The sequence below is a fragment of the Cupressus sempervirens genome, chromosome 3, assembly GCF_028749045.1.
Source record: "Cupressus sempervirens isolate cs-2001-9-10 chromosome 3, ASM2874904v1, whole genome shotgun sequence".
NCBI lineage: Eukaryota > Viridiplantae > Streptophyta > Pinopsida > Cupressales > Cupressaceae > Cupressus > Cupressus sempervirens.
The window spans coordinates 109985751-110003194 of NC_143120.1; the positions used below are offsets into that span (position 1 = coordinate 109985751).

The 17444-nt window shown below is 33.6% G+C and overlaps 1 protein-coding gene across 10 annotated transcripts in view; it reads left to right on the forward strand.

The window, feature by feature from the left end:
* The window catches only part of LOC149565025 (flavin-containing monooxygenase FMO GS-OX-like 2), a 92413-nt gene that overhangs the window by 17085 nt on the left and 57884 nt on the right, over positions 1 to 17444 (forward strand). For all 10 annotated transcript variants that reach the window (XR_016361992.1, XM_089818563.1, XM_089818562.1 and 7 more), the window contains exon 2: positions 15780 to 15850. Coding sequence is in view for 9 of the 10 variants with exons in the window: in XM_089818563.1 (XP_089674689.1) it covers positions 15780 to 15850 (71 nt within the window). In the remaining variant the exon portion in view is untranslated. The remainder of the gene's footprint in view (positions 1 to 15779; positions 15851 to 17444) is intronic.

Here is a 17444-nt window from a genome sequence, read left to right on the forward strand (position 1 = left end):
AATAATCAACATAATGTCTTCAACATGATAGAGGCATTAACACATTTGAAATAAACTCTGTTCTGGTCATCAAATTACAGTCATAAACAGTCATCATAATTCTTAATACATTCATGAAAATGCCGATCGCACCCTTCATATTGTAGAATGGGTAATTATAGATAATTTCTCCAATTCATAGCAAGATCCAACAGTGCAATAAAAAGTTATGATTGTTTTCCCAAAACTGGTCACCTTGAATTAGAGTTTGTGCAGAACTTTGATAACTTTGTCAATACTGTATGAAATCATCTCAAACCAAAAGCAATGGAAAACTTATTCAATTTACTAAACTACCATAATAGAAATACACTTATTTCCAGGCTGTACATGGCCGTACAAGACCTGAAAACAAGAGGGAAAACTTTCAAGACAACAAACAATAGATTTAAACAATGAAAATATGATACGAAAATACTTCCAATGCTTTCCAATCCTTCTCCATCTTTACATCATGCCTATGAATGACCATTACAAATGTTTTTATAGCCTTTACACCTTCATTTTGAAGTTACAATTACTCAACTTCCTCTTATGACCATCCAACTTCCCATTTTGTCTTTTTACAACTTTTCAAAAGTTGCATTTTACAACTTCTACAATATTTGACTCAAATGACTTTACAACTTCCCAAGAATATTCCATGTTGGATGTAATCTGGGATTTTTCTTGAGATTTTGGCATTCGTAGGATGACAATACAACAAAGCTCTACAAAATTCCTCAATAAACCAGCTCATTCAAGCTTCCACAAGGCTTTACAATAATGATGTAGCAACAAATAACACCTAAACTAGCTTTAGAGTTTAATTTTCCAAATGACATAATAGCAAATAGTTGCCAGGCATTCTTATAATCAATGAGAGTCAAAACTTGTTAATGTTATAATTCTGTCGGATAAATTATATTATATATGGAATATTAGATATATAATATATATGACAAATATTATATATATGAGATATATAATATATGACAAATATTATGTATGGAATAATTAACTTATATTAAGAGTGATATATATATATATATATGTAAAACAATTATAATAGATTGAGGGTATATTACTTGTGTTTTAAGTAATGTAAATTAATATGTTAAAGAGACATGCCTCTTTATTTCACATATATATTCATTCATATAGTGCTATTACAATAAAAAATTCCACAAGTGCTATTACAAGTTATAAAATAGTAGATCCTATTTCACTAACATGGTATCAGAGAAGGTTCTTCTGTTAGACTTGTGAGGTTTCTAAAATGTTCTAAAATTTATTTAGGACTGTCAAATATATGTAATGGATATATGCTGTTCTAAAATTTCTATCAAAATCAAAGAAAACAAAGAAATATATTTATACTCAACTCAGAATATTTGTGCCAATAGTGGCATGTTGTGATGGTTAAGTTGTTGAGTTGTTATCCTTGTCATCAAGGTTCAAATCTAATGGGGATGAGGTCCCCCGTTTGTGGCCTCACTGATTCATAGCTCCAGGTCAAAGCGTTTACCCCTCTTTTAAAAAAAAAAACCTCAAAATATTTGCATAAATATTTTTTTTTGGAAGAATATATCTAGAAGTTAAATGCGGAGTATAACCACCGAAAAAATACATCCTAGTGAAGTTTGTCTTTACTAGGAAGAATATATATTGATGCCATATGCTTTTGGGGAGGAATTTATTGATCAGATGTTGCCTCAATCTATATAAATGTTGAAAGATGGGCGAATGTTTTCGAAAGATTTATGTGGCTATATATATTGGAGCCAAATATTAGATTATAGTTGGAGCTTTAATAATTCATCCCAACTCTCCAATATTGTTGTGGAAGATTATCTTATATGGGTTGGTTCTGCTTTAACTATGGAAACCTTTCAAATTATTGTGCTTGTGTAATATTTTAGGAGCCTGCGACAACAAACAAGTTTGTCTTTTGTAAATTGGAATGATTCTCTTTGACATTTATTACCCAACAACCATTCTTGTTGTATTGGAGCGGTTCTTATGAAGTCAACACAAAGAGAGGAGTTACAGTTCATACTACACGTAGCTGTCAAAATGAGGAATTTTGGACTAGTGTAGGAGTGAACAGAATTTGCAGTGTTGTAGGAATTAAATAGGGGTCGTTGATAAATTGTAGGAATTAAAATAAAAGAAGTGGTAGCATCTTTATTTTAAGATGGAATCTTCAAAGTACGTAGAGATATATTTTCGGTGGCCAACACATTAAGAATCGAAAATGAAAGAATATGGAAGATGGCCGATAAGGGCCAATAAGGGACCTGAAGAGTACATATATAATTATATAGAAAAATGTGATGTAGGCATCAAAAATATTTTGGATGAACGCTTGAATTGGAAATTTGATAAATTACCTTGCAGTTAAATATACATTTGAAATCAAATTGCGATAACGGAGAAGATTATTGGCAATCTTCCACTTTATACACAGCTGCATATGAATAAAAATGACAAATAAGTATCACTAAACTAATTGAGGAAGAAGTATTTTATTCAGGAAATGGTTTCATTACCATCAACATTTACCAATATCAAAGCAGACTAATTCATATTATGTGGATAACTATGGTTTGAGCAATGAAATACAAATGTTTCATTTCCAACTATTGTCGATTGGACATTTCCCAAATATATAAATCTACATGCTATCATAATGCCAACAGTAGAAGGTGCTAAGGCTATTATCTATAGTTATAGTGGCGATTCATTAAATTCTATAAATTGATGGTTGAAAGAAGTTTCATTTCTAGGGGAAGCATCCCTTCGTAAGAGAGCAGAAGGGAATGGAGATCCCTATCTTCAATGCACTGGCTCATATATCATTGACAAATTCTGATCTTTGCTAGTCTGTATTCATATATATGCTCTGATTGATACTTGTAATTCAGAAGGATAGAGATCACATACTCTAGCACATTGTCTCTAGGAAAATATTCTCTCCTTGACTGAATGCTTATTGAGGAGCTTGGTCGGATAAATTGTTTGCGGATACATGTGGGTCTCAAACATTTAGCGCAAATATAAGGAAGGAAATTACATTTCAAATTCTTCAATGCTTTATGTATTTGATCGAGAGATCATGAGTGATCGTCAGAAGTTCACATTCATCATAGAGGAAGGCATTGAATATTTACACAACAGAGAAAGTAAAAACATGTGAGTCCATTCCTTCTTAGTTGGCTCCTTTGCTTGCTCAACAAATATTCTTGAGAAGTGTTTGTGAGATAAGCTGAAACCCCAGTAAATCAGAGAAGACACTCAATCATGAGTTTGTGATTAGGTCTGAGGGGAATAATCAAGTCTTAGATAAATTACTGAAGGAAGATGAATACTGTAGAAACTAACTGTTTAGTACATGAGTTATTGAGTTCTATGGGAGGCCTTAGGGACTTTGATTACGATTATGATGTGATTCTCTGCAAGGGTTGAAAGCTTGTTCTAGTTGCTCCTGTATAATGAGATAAGTTCTCTGTCTCTTGATTATTACATTTATTTACATATTGTAGGAAATCTCTTAACTATCCATGCATATAATATAAGAGTTATTTTCTTTATTATGCGCTTGTTATTTTCTTAATTCTCCATGGATGATTCTTTGAAATGAAGAAAAAGAAGAACACAAAGAAGTTTTCCATATGTGATGTGATGCAAAATTACTTGATGATATAAGAGTGGAAATCTAACATTGTATGGGGGAATGATAACCAATGTTCTATTTCCAATTGAACTGTCCTTATATGGGACTAGAAAACCTTATTTGATGAATTCTTACATGGAGGCATTTCCTGATTTGATGCATATGGACCTTCATTGGAGCAACTTATATTATTATTGTAGATAAGTATTTATTATTCTCAGGTATTGCACATATCTACTCATTGTAGTCTCTCTCTTATTTTGTATTTCTATAATTCCTATAAAGAGCTATTTGCCTTGATCTTTTGCCTTGTCTCTGAGGATGTTCTTGTAGGAAAAGAAGATTGGTACATTAGGCATGCTACCAAATATTGTGCAAACTTAATCTTATGATAGTAGCTTCAAAGAAGCTGTGATTTAGGATTCACGAATCCTTTGATGATTAGGTTGGATAATGTGAGTTTCTTGAAGCAAATATCCTTGATGATTGAAATTATGAGAGGGAGTCTGACAGTTCATTAGAGGCAACCTTAGGGAAAGAGAGGGAGAAGAAAATAAAAATGCTTCAATCAAACTTTTATTGGTTCAGAAGGAGTAGACTTTGTTGATGAATACAACACTAGTCAGAAACTATAACAGCTAAAGGAATATGATTCATGGGATAAATTCTCATATATGTAGGCTAGAAGGCCTTCTGCTATTAGGATAACCATTGAACTTAGGAAGCATGACATGACTTGCTACCAAGAGGTTAGAAGGATGATAATAGATTCAGAGGAAGTCTGATACTTCATCAGAGAGAACCTTGTGCTAAGAGGTCAGAAAAGTTGATATCAAACTAAGAGGGAGAAACCTTATTCTCTAATATGTTTTATGGTGAATTTTGTGACAGCACCACATGATAGTATTCGTAGAGACTTCATGCGAGCTTTTGATGTCATACATGTATGAGCCTGTCCCTTGTGTACATCATGAAGAAGTGACAACTTCTAAATGATTATCACTTCTATTAGGAGAAGTTGTTGTAAAGTGACATCCTTACAATAACTTGTAGCATGATTCATTTTTGCGAAATTGTTTCATGTAAAGGCTTTATCTTATAAATCAACAACTAGGCAGTTGATATCATTAATTTGTATGGATATATTTTCGGTACTTGGTGTATATCTTGCCTTGATATTCTAATAGGCCATTACCACATTGAGTACTTGGTGGATATCATTTAGTTGATGTTTTGATAGGCCATTACTCAGAGTATTTGGTGAATATCATTTGATTGATATTCTGATAGGCCAATGCTTATGTTACCAAATATGATATCAAATAGTAATTGGTGAATATAATATGTTGATATTCTGATAGGCCAATATTTATGATATCATATTCTAGAAATCTTTTGATCAAAGATTTTCTATATGTATTAATTTGAAATATTACCTATGGTGTAATATCTATGTATTTTATCCTTCTTCATTAAGAGGGAGTGTTAATGTTATAATTTTGTTGGATAAATTATATTATATATATGAGATATATAATATATGACAAATATTATATATGGAATAATTAACTTATATTAAGAGTGATATATATATAGTTATATAACAATTAAAATATATTGAGGGTATATTACTTGTATTATAACTATAACTAATGTAAATTAATATGTTAAAGAGACATGTCTCTTCAAGAGACATGCCTTTTTATTTCACATATATATTCATTCATATAGTAACTTGGAAAACACATAAAAATTCCACAAGTGCTATTACAAGTTACAAAATAGTCGATCCTATTTCACTAACAAAACTACTATAGGTTTGTACATGCATGGAGTCGATAGTCCCAAAACCTGATTATTCCATGACAATGTGAGAAAGTGTTGTTTAAAGTTGGAATCAATTTTCAGACGTTTCATCAAATATGTCATGTACAAGTTGGTTGAACATTTCATATCCAGATTACTCACTGCCAGGGGACAACATTGCTCAGGATTATTTTAGAACCATCCTTAAATGGCAAGGTAATGTCTAATACAATTCCTTCACCAAGCTTTTTAACCATGTTAGGGTGTTGGAGATTGTAGTTGTGATAGAGATCTTTATCTTTGGGTGTTAATACCATTATAGTCACCTTCAGCTGAAAAGGACATTTATGATAAATTGTAATATTAAATATAAAGACGTGTCATACAACATGCATTAAGGCATGGAAATACGAAGAGTTGTATTTGAATATAAAGAGTCATGTTTTGGGAAATTGAAGAGACTTTTTTAGTTGTTATGTGAAGAGTCTCTCTATATGTTATATATCATATCAAGCGAATGACATTGTACACTTGAATTTTATAATCAATAAAGTGATCTTTTGTTGTGTGGTTGGGTTTTCCCCTTTTCTTGAAGGGTTTTCCTAGGGAAATTTCTAGTACTTATTGTATCTGTTTTAGTTCTCTCTTATTGATATCTATCTCTATCTTGTGGGCAAAACCTAACATGGTATCAGAGCAAGATTGGATGACAACATTTAAGGAAGTTTCATTTATGAATTCGTTATTTGTTGTAGATTGCATTGAGTTGTTTTTTGTAGCCAATCTCTGTGTATTAAGTGTTAGTAGGTACTTCAAATCTTATCTACAAAACTCATTTCTGCTCTCTTCGTACTTCTCTATGTTTTAGAGTCTTCTTCATTTTCTAGCCATTTATGTTCTCATATGCTTCTTTAGCTTTTATGTAGACCAGTACTTGTTAATTACTTATTCCAGTTGTCTACAATGTATGCATCATTGGCCAAATATTCCTTTTAATATTGTGCGAATTGAATGAATGTCCATACATACCATTTTGTTCTCTTGATATGAAAATTAATTGCAAGATGCTTTGGAAATAAAATTGACACGATAACAATTCCTTATCAGTATAGGTTTTCCCGACATATTATCCCTGTTTGGCGCCATCTCCAAAGCTTATCCAATTTTTTTTTGTTTTCATGAAATTGGTATAGGTAATACCAATGTATCTATCAAGGATTGGGCAAACTGCTTTGTGTTACACCGATAATGGAAGTTAGACCGATGAGATGTTCATTGGTGTATCTTAATCCAATGTCATTTTCTTTATCGACATAGGTCTCAATGACATTATTTGTGTGGTTCTGTTCATTTCATCCTATCAACATTACATAGGGTTATAACCTTTTTGTGTATTTATTAATATTAGTATTGCCACTGATCCCATTGGGGGTTAGGAGGACTCAAGATCTCTTACTCCGATAGTATAAGCTACGTTGATTAGTGCTATATTGCCGTAGGAAACTCTGATAAGCTTATCGAAGACTGGTGTGATTCAAAATGAGTTTTTCAAATAGTCTTAGCTTTGTCGATGGATTCATCGTTGTGACTTTTCCCGATGCTTCATTTTGTTCACTTGGTATAAGCTTTCCCGATCACCTTCTCATAACTACCTTAAGTATACCATATTGCCATAGTTTTGTCCAATATAGTTAATGCTATGCTGATGAACTTCATCGGTGCAAGCTTTGTCGAAGAGATTTTTCACATGATTGATTCTTCATTGGGTGGTGTCTTCTCGATAACCTCATTGGTATTGGCAAGAAAATTTTCATTTCTCTAATAGTGTAAGTCTTGCCAATAGTGTCCCTCGGTGCAAGTTTCCCCAATGTCATATTTCTTTTGCTCGTTTAGATATCATTGGCTTGTTTTTCCTCGATGAGTTTCTTCTTTTGGTTCTTCCATCCGTATATATTATCCACATGCTCCTTTGGTTTTCTTCATCGGCTTGACTTTCCATGACGTATGTTATTTGTTTTATGTAAGATTATTTCACCATTTGGCCATTTCAGAAGCATCCAACCTTATTGTCCTTGTTCAAATGAAGCTTCCTTTGATCCTTCTGCCTTAGAATATCATAAATGATGACTCCATTGGTGTTTTAGTGAGTTTCAATCTTGAACAAATGTAAGGATACATAGTCTCTCTTAGTGTTACGCTTAAGCTACCCAATTGAAAGTTGGTTCTTATGTATTGGACACATAATGAATGATGCTTTCTTGGTGATAACCTTCATCCTACATAGATAACCAGGAGTAACTATCCTCATGAAAAAGTGCTATATATCATGCATACATTTGAATTAATATGCAATTTAAAATGGAACAAGACTTTAAATGAACAAAATGTAAAGGAAAATGAGATTGAAAATTTATGTGTCAATAGGGTGAATTATGATTATTATTTAATTAAATACACTAAGGTTACTATTTTTGCTAGTATTGGATATTGGTCACCTTAGTGTCATAGCTCGTTGGAACTGGGTTGAAAAAGTTTTAAATCTTGGGCATAAGAAATAATGACCTTGCATGTCAGAATATCATGATATTGATAAAAAGGTTGTTTTTGGAGCTAAAAGATTTAAGAAATTATATTATTCAACTATGTGCCTAAGTATAAAGCAAAAGACATTTAAGTGAAAAGTGTATTCGAGAAGAGTCATGACATTGAGAGTGAAGGTGAAGGTTTTGGAGCTAAAAACTTATAAATACAATTGCCTTGCAAGGATCGAACTATTATATTATGCATTGTTTATTTGATAAAGTATGAATTCCAAAGGTTTGGCGTTGAATTGGAGGAAATGGTGAATTTTCTTTAATGTCTTTCAGCACTTTGACTTGGATCTTATGCCGATGAATTGTGTTTGTCATCTTGTCATTGTTGCAAAGCAATTTTGATAATTAGTAAGGTGTTTTAATGAGGGTTTGAGATAATATTGCTGCTGGCAATCGGTGTTTAGAAGCGGCCACGTAGATTTGGGTGATAATCTGCTATCACAAGCCGATTTTATGGTTTCATTGCATTTTATACGAAGGTGGCATCAAAGTAAAGGCAGTGCAACTTCCTTTTCACAGCTGCGATCAGTTATTAAGGGTGGCCTTTGGCATTTAGAAGGCTGCAAACAGTAATTTGGAAGCAGCGTTTATTACTTTTGCATCAACTATCAATTCCATCTGCCACAATTAAAGACTTATGTGCTTATCTTTGCCAAGTTCCATTCATTTCAGATATTTAATAAATGTGCACTTCATATAGGTGAAATTCAATGTATATGCTTGCAAAATTATAAGAGTGTGAATTGCCATCAATTTCTATGCATTGACTTAATTTTTCTCAAAATCTAAAAAGCATGTAATCCGAAAAGTACAAAAATGCAAAAATTACGAACTTTCAAAAAGCAAGGAAAACAATATTACTTCTATAGCATAGTGAGGAGTGAGCCACTAGGGCTCATTACAGTGGTATCGGAGCTTGCATGCTAAGTGTTTGATAAAATGTCAAACCACCAGAATTAAAAGTTAGAACCGGTTGGGGCTCTCTACAAGAGAAGAACAAGCACTAGGAATCCAGTCTCTAACTTAAGTCTTGTTGTTATTAGTGGTAAAAGTTGAGGATTTGGTCTACACCAACTAGATGTTAGTGGAAGGTGGCAAGAGAAGGGTTGGTTTCTTGGAATAATTGAAGGTCACGCTTGTGAACCTGGCTGTAGGGTGGAAAAAGATTGGTTCTAACCTACAATTGTTGAAGGTTGCACAAGGAAGATTGGTTGGTTGTCAAAATGGTAGTTTTCTGGATACTGAACAGACCTAGTTGTTTGAGGTAGATTGTTTGTGTTGATAGATTGTTGGACTAGAGTAGGGCAATCAACGCTTCAGACTGCCAACCTAAGGAAGTTGAAGATTGGCATCTTTATAAACACGCTGCCTAGAAAGATGAAACCTAGAAGATTAGAGAAGATGATGGAAGAATTTAGAAATGAGATGAGAGCTGAAATCCGAAATGCTCTAATTGGGGCTAGGAGATGTCCTAAAACTAAACATGAATTTGAAGAGGATGCTGAAGATTTGGAACAAATAGAAGTGGGGATTTCTGTAGAAGAAGAAAGACCATTGAAGGCTATGACACAAATTGGTAAGACTGATAGACTTGATATTTCTAACTTTGTTGGTTTATACATCTTGACAATTTGATAGGTTGGATTAATGAGCTAGAACATTACATTGAGCTTGAAGACATTAATGATCCATAAAGGGTTAGGTTAGCACAGACTAAATTAAAGGGTCATGCTATGTTATGGTGGAAAGACTTACAGAAAGATAGGGAAGATAACGGAGAATCTAAGATCACTAGATGGGGAGATATGGTTTCTAGAATTAAATCCAAGTTCATATTGGAAGATTATGAATTGTACTTTCTTTAGAAGTTGCAAAACTTGAAGTAAAAGGATTTAATAGTTAAAAAGTACACCATAGAATTCTCTACGACGACCATCTAATCTAGACATCGAGACACATCTAAGGAAAGTTTGCCAGGTATGTTAATGGGTAAAGACTTAACATTTAGGATGAGTCAAGTATGTTAAGGCTTAGTATAGTTGAAGATGCTTATCAATATGCTATGAAGGTAGAACATAAGTTGAAAAGAAGGCAAGTTATAACTAGGGTTAAGGATAAACCAGTTGGTGATAAGAGCAAAGATAAACTTGAAATTAAAGAACCTGATCAAAAGATTCATGGAAGGGGTAGTAGTAGTAGAGAGTTCAAGGGCACTTGTTCCAAATTTGGTAATGTTGGACACATGGATTACTTGGTTCAAGCAAAGGAAAAAAAGAACCTTGTGGCACATGAGGAGCAAGCAAATGAAGACCTTATTGAGAATGAAGATGGACTTGAGATGGGAGGATCTCTGATGTTCAGAAGAGTCATGTTGCGTAGAAAGGAACTAGATCTTGTCTAGAGGAGGCAATTGTTTAGAATTGTTTGAAAATTAGAAGGCAAATGTCGTAAGTTTATTGTGGATGGTGGTAGTAATGATAGCCTTGCATATGAGGAAATGGTACAAAAGCTTGGACTTAGGAGACTCAAGCTACCTTGCCCTTATGTGATAGATTGGTTTCAAGATGATCACATGGTTAAGGTTAAGGAACAATGTTGGGTTAAGTTTAATATTGGTCTATACTTGAATGAAGTATTATGTGATGTTATAGATGAGTGGTTGTCATGTTTTGTTAGGAAGACCTTGACAGTATGATGTTGGAGCTATTCATGTTTGTCGAAGGAATGTAGTTTCTATCGTCAAGGATAGTGAGATTCACCTTACTTCATTTGAAGGAGTAAGGAATGGAAGCTAATAACTTGTGCAGGTTGAGAACTTACACCTTAGGAGATCAGACTAATTTGGATCAAATTGTGATGGATTTGCAACGGGTGATTGATAAGGTTTTTGAGGTTGTACATTTGTTGAAGATCTTGTTAAAGGAAGATTTTCAAAATCTGTTACAGAATTAGATTGAAGAAGTAGAACTGGGAGGTGAAAAGAATATTGTGGTATCAAACGAGTAAAAAAATCTTGTAAGAAATTCAGAGATGGAGAATTTGTTGAAGAATTTCAAAAGTGAAGTTAAACAATTGAAGCATCCATTGACAATTCACAATAAGGATTGTTAGGTAATGAAGATCTAGAATTGAAATCATGGAACTTGTAGTAGAACAATAACAAACATGAAATGGTGTGAATGTTTGCATAATTAGGATAGCTTTGAAGGAAATAAGAGTAGCCATTTGCAGAAAAATATATCATGTAGGTGAGAGATGCATCATCAATAGAGATAGGGGACAAAATTAGTTCAATGGTTTCAATGAAAATGAGCTTGGGATCCATGTTTTGAACTTGGTGAAATGTTCATAATTTTCTCTTATGGAACATTTTAAAGTAACCCGAGGTGTTGGATGTAGGAGCATCCTAGGTTGTTGGCAATCTTGCATCACCCACAAATATTTTCCTTTCTGTTTTTTGTTTCCTGTTCACTTGGACAGTTTTTTTGTTGTTTGGCAAGCAATCAATCCAGTTGGCTCGTTACCTTATGCAATCAAAATGGTGTGATTTAGGCATCATGGAGACCTTTTGTCTAGCTTCACAACTTCTTTTGATGTTTCTAGATGAAGTTATCTTAAGTTTGATCCAGTCCTATTTTGGCTTAACTATTCTAACAGCTAAGGTGGTGAATTGTGGCTGGCAACGAAGATTCACGTGCAATTCTTAATGGCACATTGTTCTATGTTGTTATAAGAATGACCAACCCTCTTGTGTGTCTGCATGACATGAAGTATGTTATCCTGTTGTTTGGCAAGCGATCAATCCAGTTGGCTCGTTATCTTATGCAATCAAAATGATGTGGTTTAGGCATCATGGAGATCTTATGTCTAGCTTCACAACTTCTTCTGATGTTTCTAGATGAAGTTATCTTAAGTTTGATCCAGTCCTATTTTGGCTTACCTATTCTAACGGCTATGGTGGTGAATTGTGGTTGGCAATGAAGATTCACAACATGTGATTCTTAATGGCACATTGTTCTATGTTGTTATAAGAATGACCAACCCTCTTTTGTGTCTGCATGACATGAAGTATCTTTTGGAAGTGTTCTTATGAATTTAGGTCTTGAACTATTTGTTTGTAAAACTTATCCTTTATCTTGGGATTTAATGATCAAATAAGACGACTTGTGGCTAGAGATCTTTTAGATAAGTAAGCTAGTGCTCTTGTTTAGTAGAGAAGGATTCATAGAAGCCACTAGGGGTAAGTAGGGTATGTAGAGGTTGTCTTAATTTTGATGAGGGTGTTGAATGTATTTGACTTGTTAGAAGTTGTATATTGACAATGCTGATTGGGAATAAGGTTAATTTCTGTAATATCTGCATTCGCACGCCAAACTAATGATAATCTAGTGTTATTTCTGCCATTGGTGCTCATTTCTATTTGTTTGTTTGGGCATTTCTGTTGTAGCATCTCTAGCTGCAAGTATTGGACATCTCCTTCGGAGGTTCTCTGTCCTTGATTGGATCATGCAAACTCTTGATGTAAACATGACAACAAGACATGTACATTGTTGTGTCTCATTAGTCATTACGACAAAGCATAAATTTATGAAGATGGATGGCAGCTCAAAGAGTATTAAGCTATGGTACTATTTAGAATGCCTTGAATCTCTTTCATTTTTATCATTATCTTTCATTCCCATCTTTAATTTTTTAGTTCTAATCCAAATGTGCCTTCAAATGTTCTATTTGGTACAAATGTGGATTTGTAGCATCTATCAGATATCTTCTATCTGATTATTGCTCAAAAGGAACCACATATACTCTCATAAATATACACATGTATATATATATATATATATATATATCTGTATGAGGGTATTTTAATTGACAATATTAAACTGATTCAATTTGTTCAAACTGTACATATGCAGAGATCATATCATAGTATGAATATGATTCCATTATTCACTATTATCATGAGTCACTTCATTATGTTATATTACTGATTAAGATCAGAAGTTATGAATTGCTAGATACCAGAAGGTTTTGTTTTCCATAACAAAGAGTCACATGTATGCAAATTGAAGAAAGCTCTATATGGTCTTAAACAAGCTCCTAGGGCATGGTATGAGAGAATAGATAGCTATCTTATCAAATTAGGGTACTCAAGAAATGACACAGATCCTAACATGTACTTCAAGAAATCAGAGGGTATATGTTAATACTAGTTCTCTATGTTGATGATCTTCTGATAATAGGTGAAGACCATCTTATTGTTAAATGTAAGCAAGACTTCATTTGAATTCGAAATGAAAGATTTAGGTCTTCTACACTACTTCTCGGGATTAGAAGTAAGACAAAAGGAAGAATACATTTTCCTAAACCAAGGGAAGAATAACATTGACATATTGAACAAATTTGGCATTATGGACTGCAAACCACTATCCACACCTATGGAGACAAATCTCCATAAACTCAAAACTGAGGCACATGAGTCTGAGGCTGTTGATCCTACATATTATAGATATATAATTGGATCATTACTGTACTTAGTAAAGACCCGTCTTCATATTTTTTATGCCACAAATGCACTAAGTTAGTTTATGTGCAAACCTAAAAAGATTCACCTCATGGCAGCAAAACACATTTTGAGGTACTTGCGAGGCATTATTGAACTTGGTCTGAAATATGAAAAAGTTGAGTTACAGCATCATGGATATTCAAATTCTGATTGGGCCGGATGTTCTACTGATCGAAAGAGCACTACAGAATGTTGTTTTAGTCTTAGTTCTGCAATGATGTCCTGGTTTAGCAAGAAGCAATCTTCTATTGCTCTAGGTTCCATCAAAGTAGAGTACATAGCCGCATCCATGGAAGCTCGAGAAGCAGTGTGGTTAAGGAAGTTACTTTTTGGGCTATTTGAAAAGTCTCTAAAACCTATAGTCATCCATTGTGATAATCAAAATTGAATCAAACTCTCAGTGAATCCAGTCTTCCACAATAGATCCAAACATATAGAGACACATGTTCACTACATCAGAGATATGGTAGATAAGGGTGTCATCAAGTTGAAAAATATCAGCACTGAAGAGTAGTTTGCTGATATATTTACCAAACCTCTTGCAAAGGTGAAAGTGGTTTACTTCAAGGGAAAACTTGCTATACTAAAATTGTAATTGTTATTGTCACTCTTGAGACTAACAATCTTAGTTCCTTTGTGAAATATATATATATGTATGTATGTATGTATGTTCTCTTAAATTCAAGTGACTATTGTGCCAATGTGTTTATTTGTGGAAAGATGATGATTTGTCATTATATAAGATGCTAGGTCTCTATTGTAAGGTGACGACCTTAACAATAGATTGACCTGTCATCATAGACTTCATTAAGTTGTTGTCTCGGAATGTGCCGGATAATATGATAACAAAAGTATCATGATTGACTTTTATTGTTTTCCCAGAACGAGTTGGAAATCATGGTACTACTTGTGTTGTTTTCTGAGCTCTTGATCCATTTGTCATATGAATATTTCTTGTTTTGGACTTTACCAGAATTCATAACAATGAAATCATGATAGACTACCTTAGTCCTGGAATGAGCCGGAGATCATGATTCTATATTGCCTTAAGATCAAGATCAACATTTGATAGACTATACCTAGCTATTGTCCCGGAATGTGCCGAATATCAGATAATTGTGTTGATGAATATTTGAATCTTAGATTGATGAAATCTAGATCATTAGTTTTTGTGACAGTCATATCCTCCCTCGCTAAGCGGGAGTGTTAGATTTGTAGCATCTGTTGGATATCTTCTATTTGATTATTGCTCAAAAGGAACTACAGATACTCTCATAAATATACACGCGCGCGCGCGCGCGCGCGCGTGTGTGTGTGTATATGAGAGTATTCTAATTGACTATATTAAACTGATTCAATCTGTTCAAACTCTGTACATATGCAGCGATCATATCACAGTATGCATATGATTCCATTATTCACTATTATTGTGAGCTGCTTCATTATGTTATATCACTGATTAAGATCAGAAGTTATGAATTGCTAGATACTGATCATGATCGGATTTCTTGAAACACCGAATGTGATTTAGTATAATGGGTCTTAACTAATGATTAAGGATAATTGTTAAGGGTTGTCTCATATAGAGACATGACCCTACGTGTCCTACATGCCCAAAGAGCACATAGAGTCATACCTCTGCATGAGACACAGCCTCTCAATCCTTATATATACAAAGTGGCATGATCATTTGGAAACACATCAATAACACATGCTATTACCAGCGATCTGCATACTTATATCCACCTGCAATTAAAAGAAGAAAGCATCAGCATTATTCATTGAAGGATTCAAATACAAGAAAGATATCAATATTCATTTCTTGAATGATCTAGTTATATCCTCATTGTGATAAGTATCAGAATTAGAGCAGTCAAATGTGAACATAATTTAAAGAATAAAGTTCTACCTCTGATCTCATTTTCCTTAACAACAAATACATAGGGCTGACTTGATTATTAATTGTGAACAAATCGATCTACAAAAACTACTAGCGGAAATACGAAAGTCTCTAATGATTTACTTTTTATTATTCTTTCCATGTAGGCGATCTATCTTCAGCCCTAGGCTGACAAATTATAGTGTTCCTCTTGCTGACAATCTAATTTTGTCTATGTTTCAGGTGCACAGAAATGGCCAGGAAAGCAAATCCATAGCATAAACTATCGAGTTCCCAAACCATTTTCCAATCAGGTATTAGATTGCAAACTTCAAACTTATTCTTCTTTTTTGTTTGAAGATAACAATAGATAATTAATAACAAATAAATTATATATTAAACTAGTATGACGCAAGACTATTGTTTTGAAGGATATTGTAAATAATACCACATCTCAAGCCTCAGATTTTCACCTCAAAAAAAATGTAATGTCCCCTTCTAGATTAAACCAAAAAATTATATTGACTTGACACTCTTGATCATAGACCTTGCAATCACATAGGGAACACCATTGTATACATATATCTATATAGACTAATTTAAGCTCTTAAATGCAATCTCTTTATGCTATTGAACAAACTTTGAACATAAGGTTTGAGTCGTGATAGGGTTGGCCAAGCCAACCCCATACTAAGCCCAAGAGTGGAACTTTAGCCCCCTTGGCCTCGGTGGCAGGACATTGACATCTACATGAGGTGGCCTACATTGTGCAATGCTTGTCTTGCTTCCGATCTATGCTTCATCTCTTAGGAATGGTAGGGAGATTGCAGTGGGGCTTTCAACTCATGCAATATAAGTCCAAAAGTGGTACTTGAACCCTATTGGTCCTAGTGGCAAGACTTTGACATCCATGACATCCATCAAGGTGGCCTACTTAGATGAAAATCTTATGCTATCATATCTACATTTCCTATAGTTTACTCATCATATTAGGAACCGGAGGAAGATTGGAGTGGGGTTCTTAGCTCGTCCAATCCAAGCCCAAGAGTGGGACTTTGACCCTCTTGGCCCTGATGGCAGGACTTTGACATCCACCAAGGTGGCCTACTTAGATGGAAGCTTTATACCGTCTTACCTACACCTTCCCCTGCCATCCATAATGAGATTCAATATTGGTTTACATTTAAAATATATTAAAGAGAGCCATACTTATTAACAATGTTGTGTTGAAGATCATTTCAAATCTATGTATTTGAACATTCCAATATATAATTCAGTTATATATTTTTGATATATATATATATATATATATATATATATAAGATCTCTCATGTATGAATATTTATAACTCCGATCCTTCCATGTTCCAATTCCACTACATATTGTTCATTCTATTCAGTATTGATATATCTTGAGATCCATACTAATGTCTTTCTCAAATATGTCAGTTTCAAATCCTTTTTTATGAATGATATGTATTCCATGATGTTTGAATGAGGCATAGCCATACTTATTAACAATGCCATGTTGAAGATCATTCTAATATATGTATTTGAACATTTGGATATATAATTCAGTTATATAGTGCAGATCTATCTATCTATCTATCTATATATTAGATCTCTCATGTATGTATATTTATAATTCTGATTCTTTCATGGTCCAGTTCCATTATATATTGATCATTCTATTTACTATTGATATATCTTGATATCCATACTAATGTCTTTCTTAAATATGTCAGTTTCAACTCTGTTTTATTGAATGATATGTATTCGATGATGTTTGAATGAGAGATAAATCTAATATTTGTATCTGAGTGGTGGAAGCATATCTGATGCCATTTTCTTAGATTCAAGGCTCTGATTGTAACTATGTTCCTTATGGAAGATGCACATCCATTCCTGT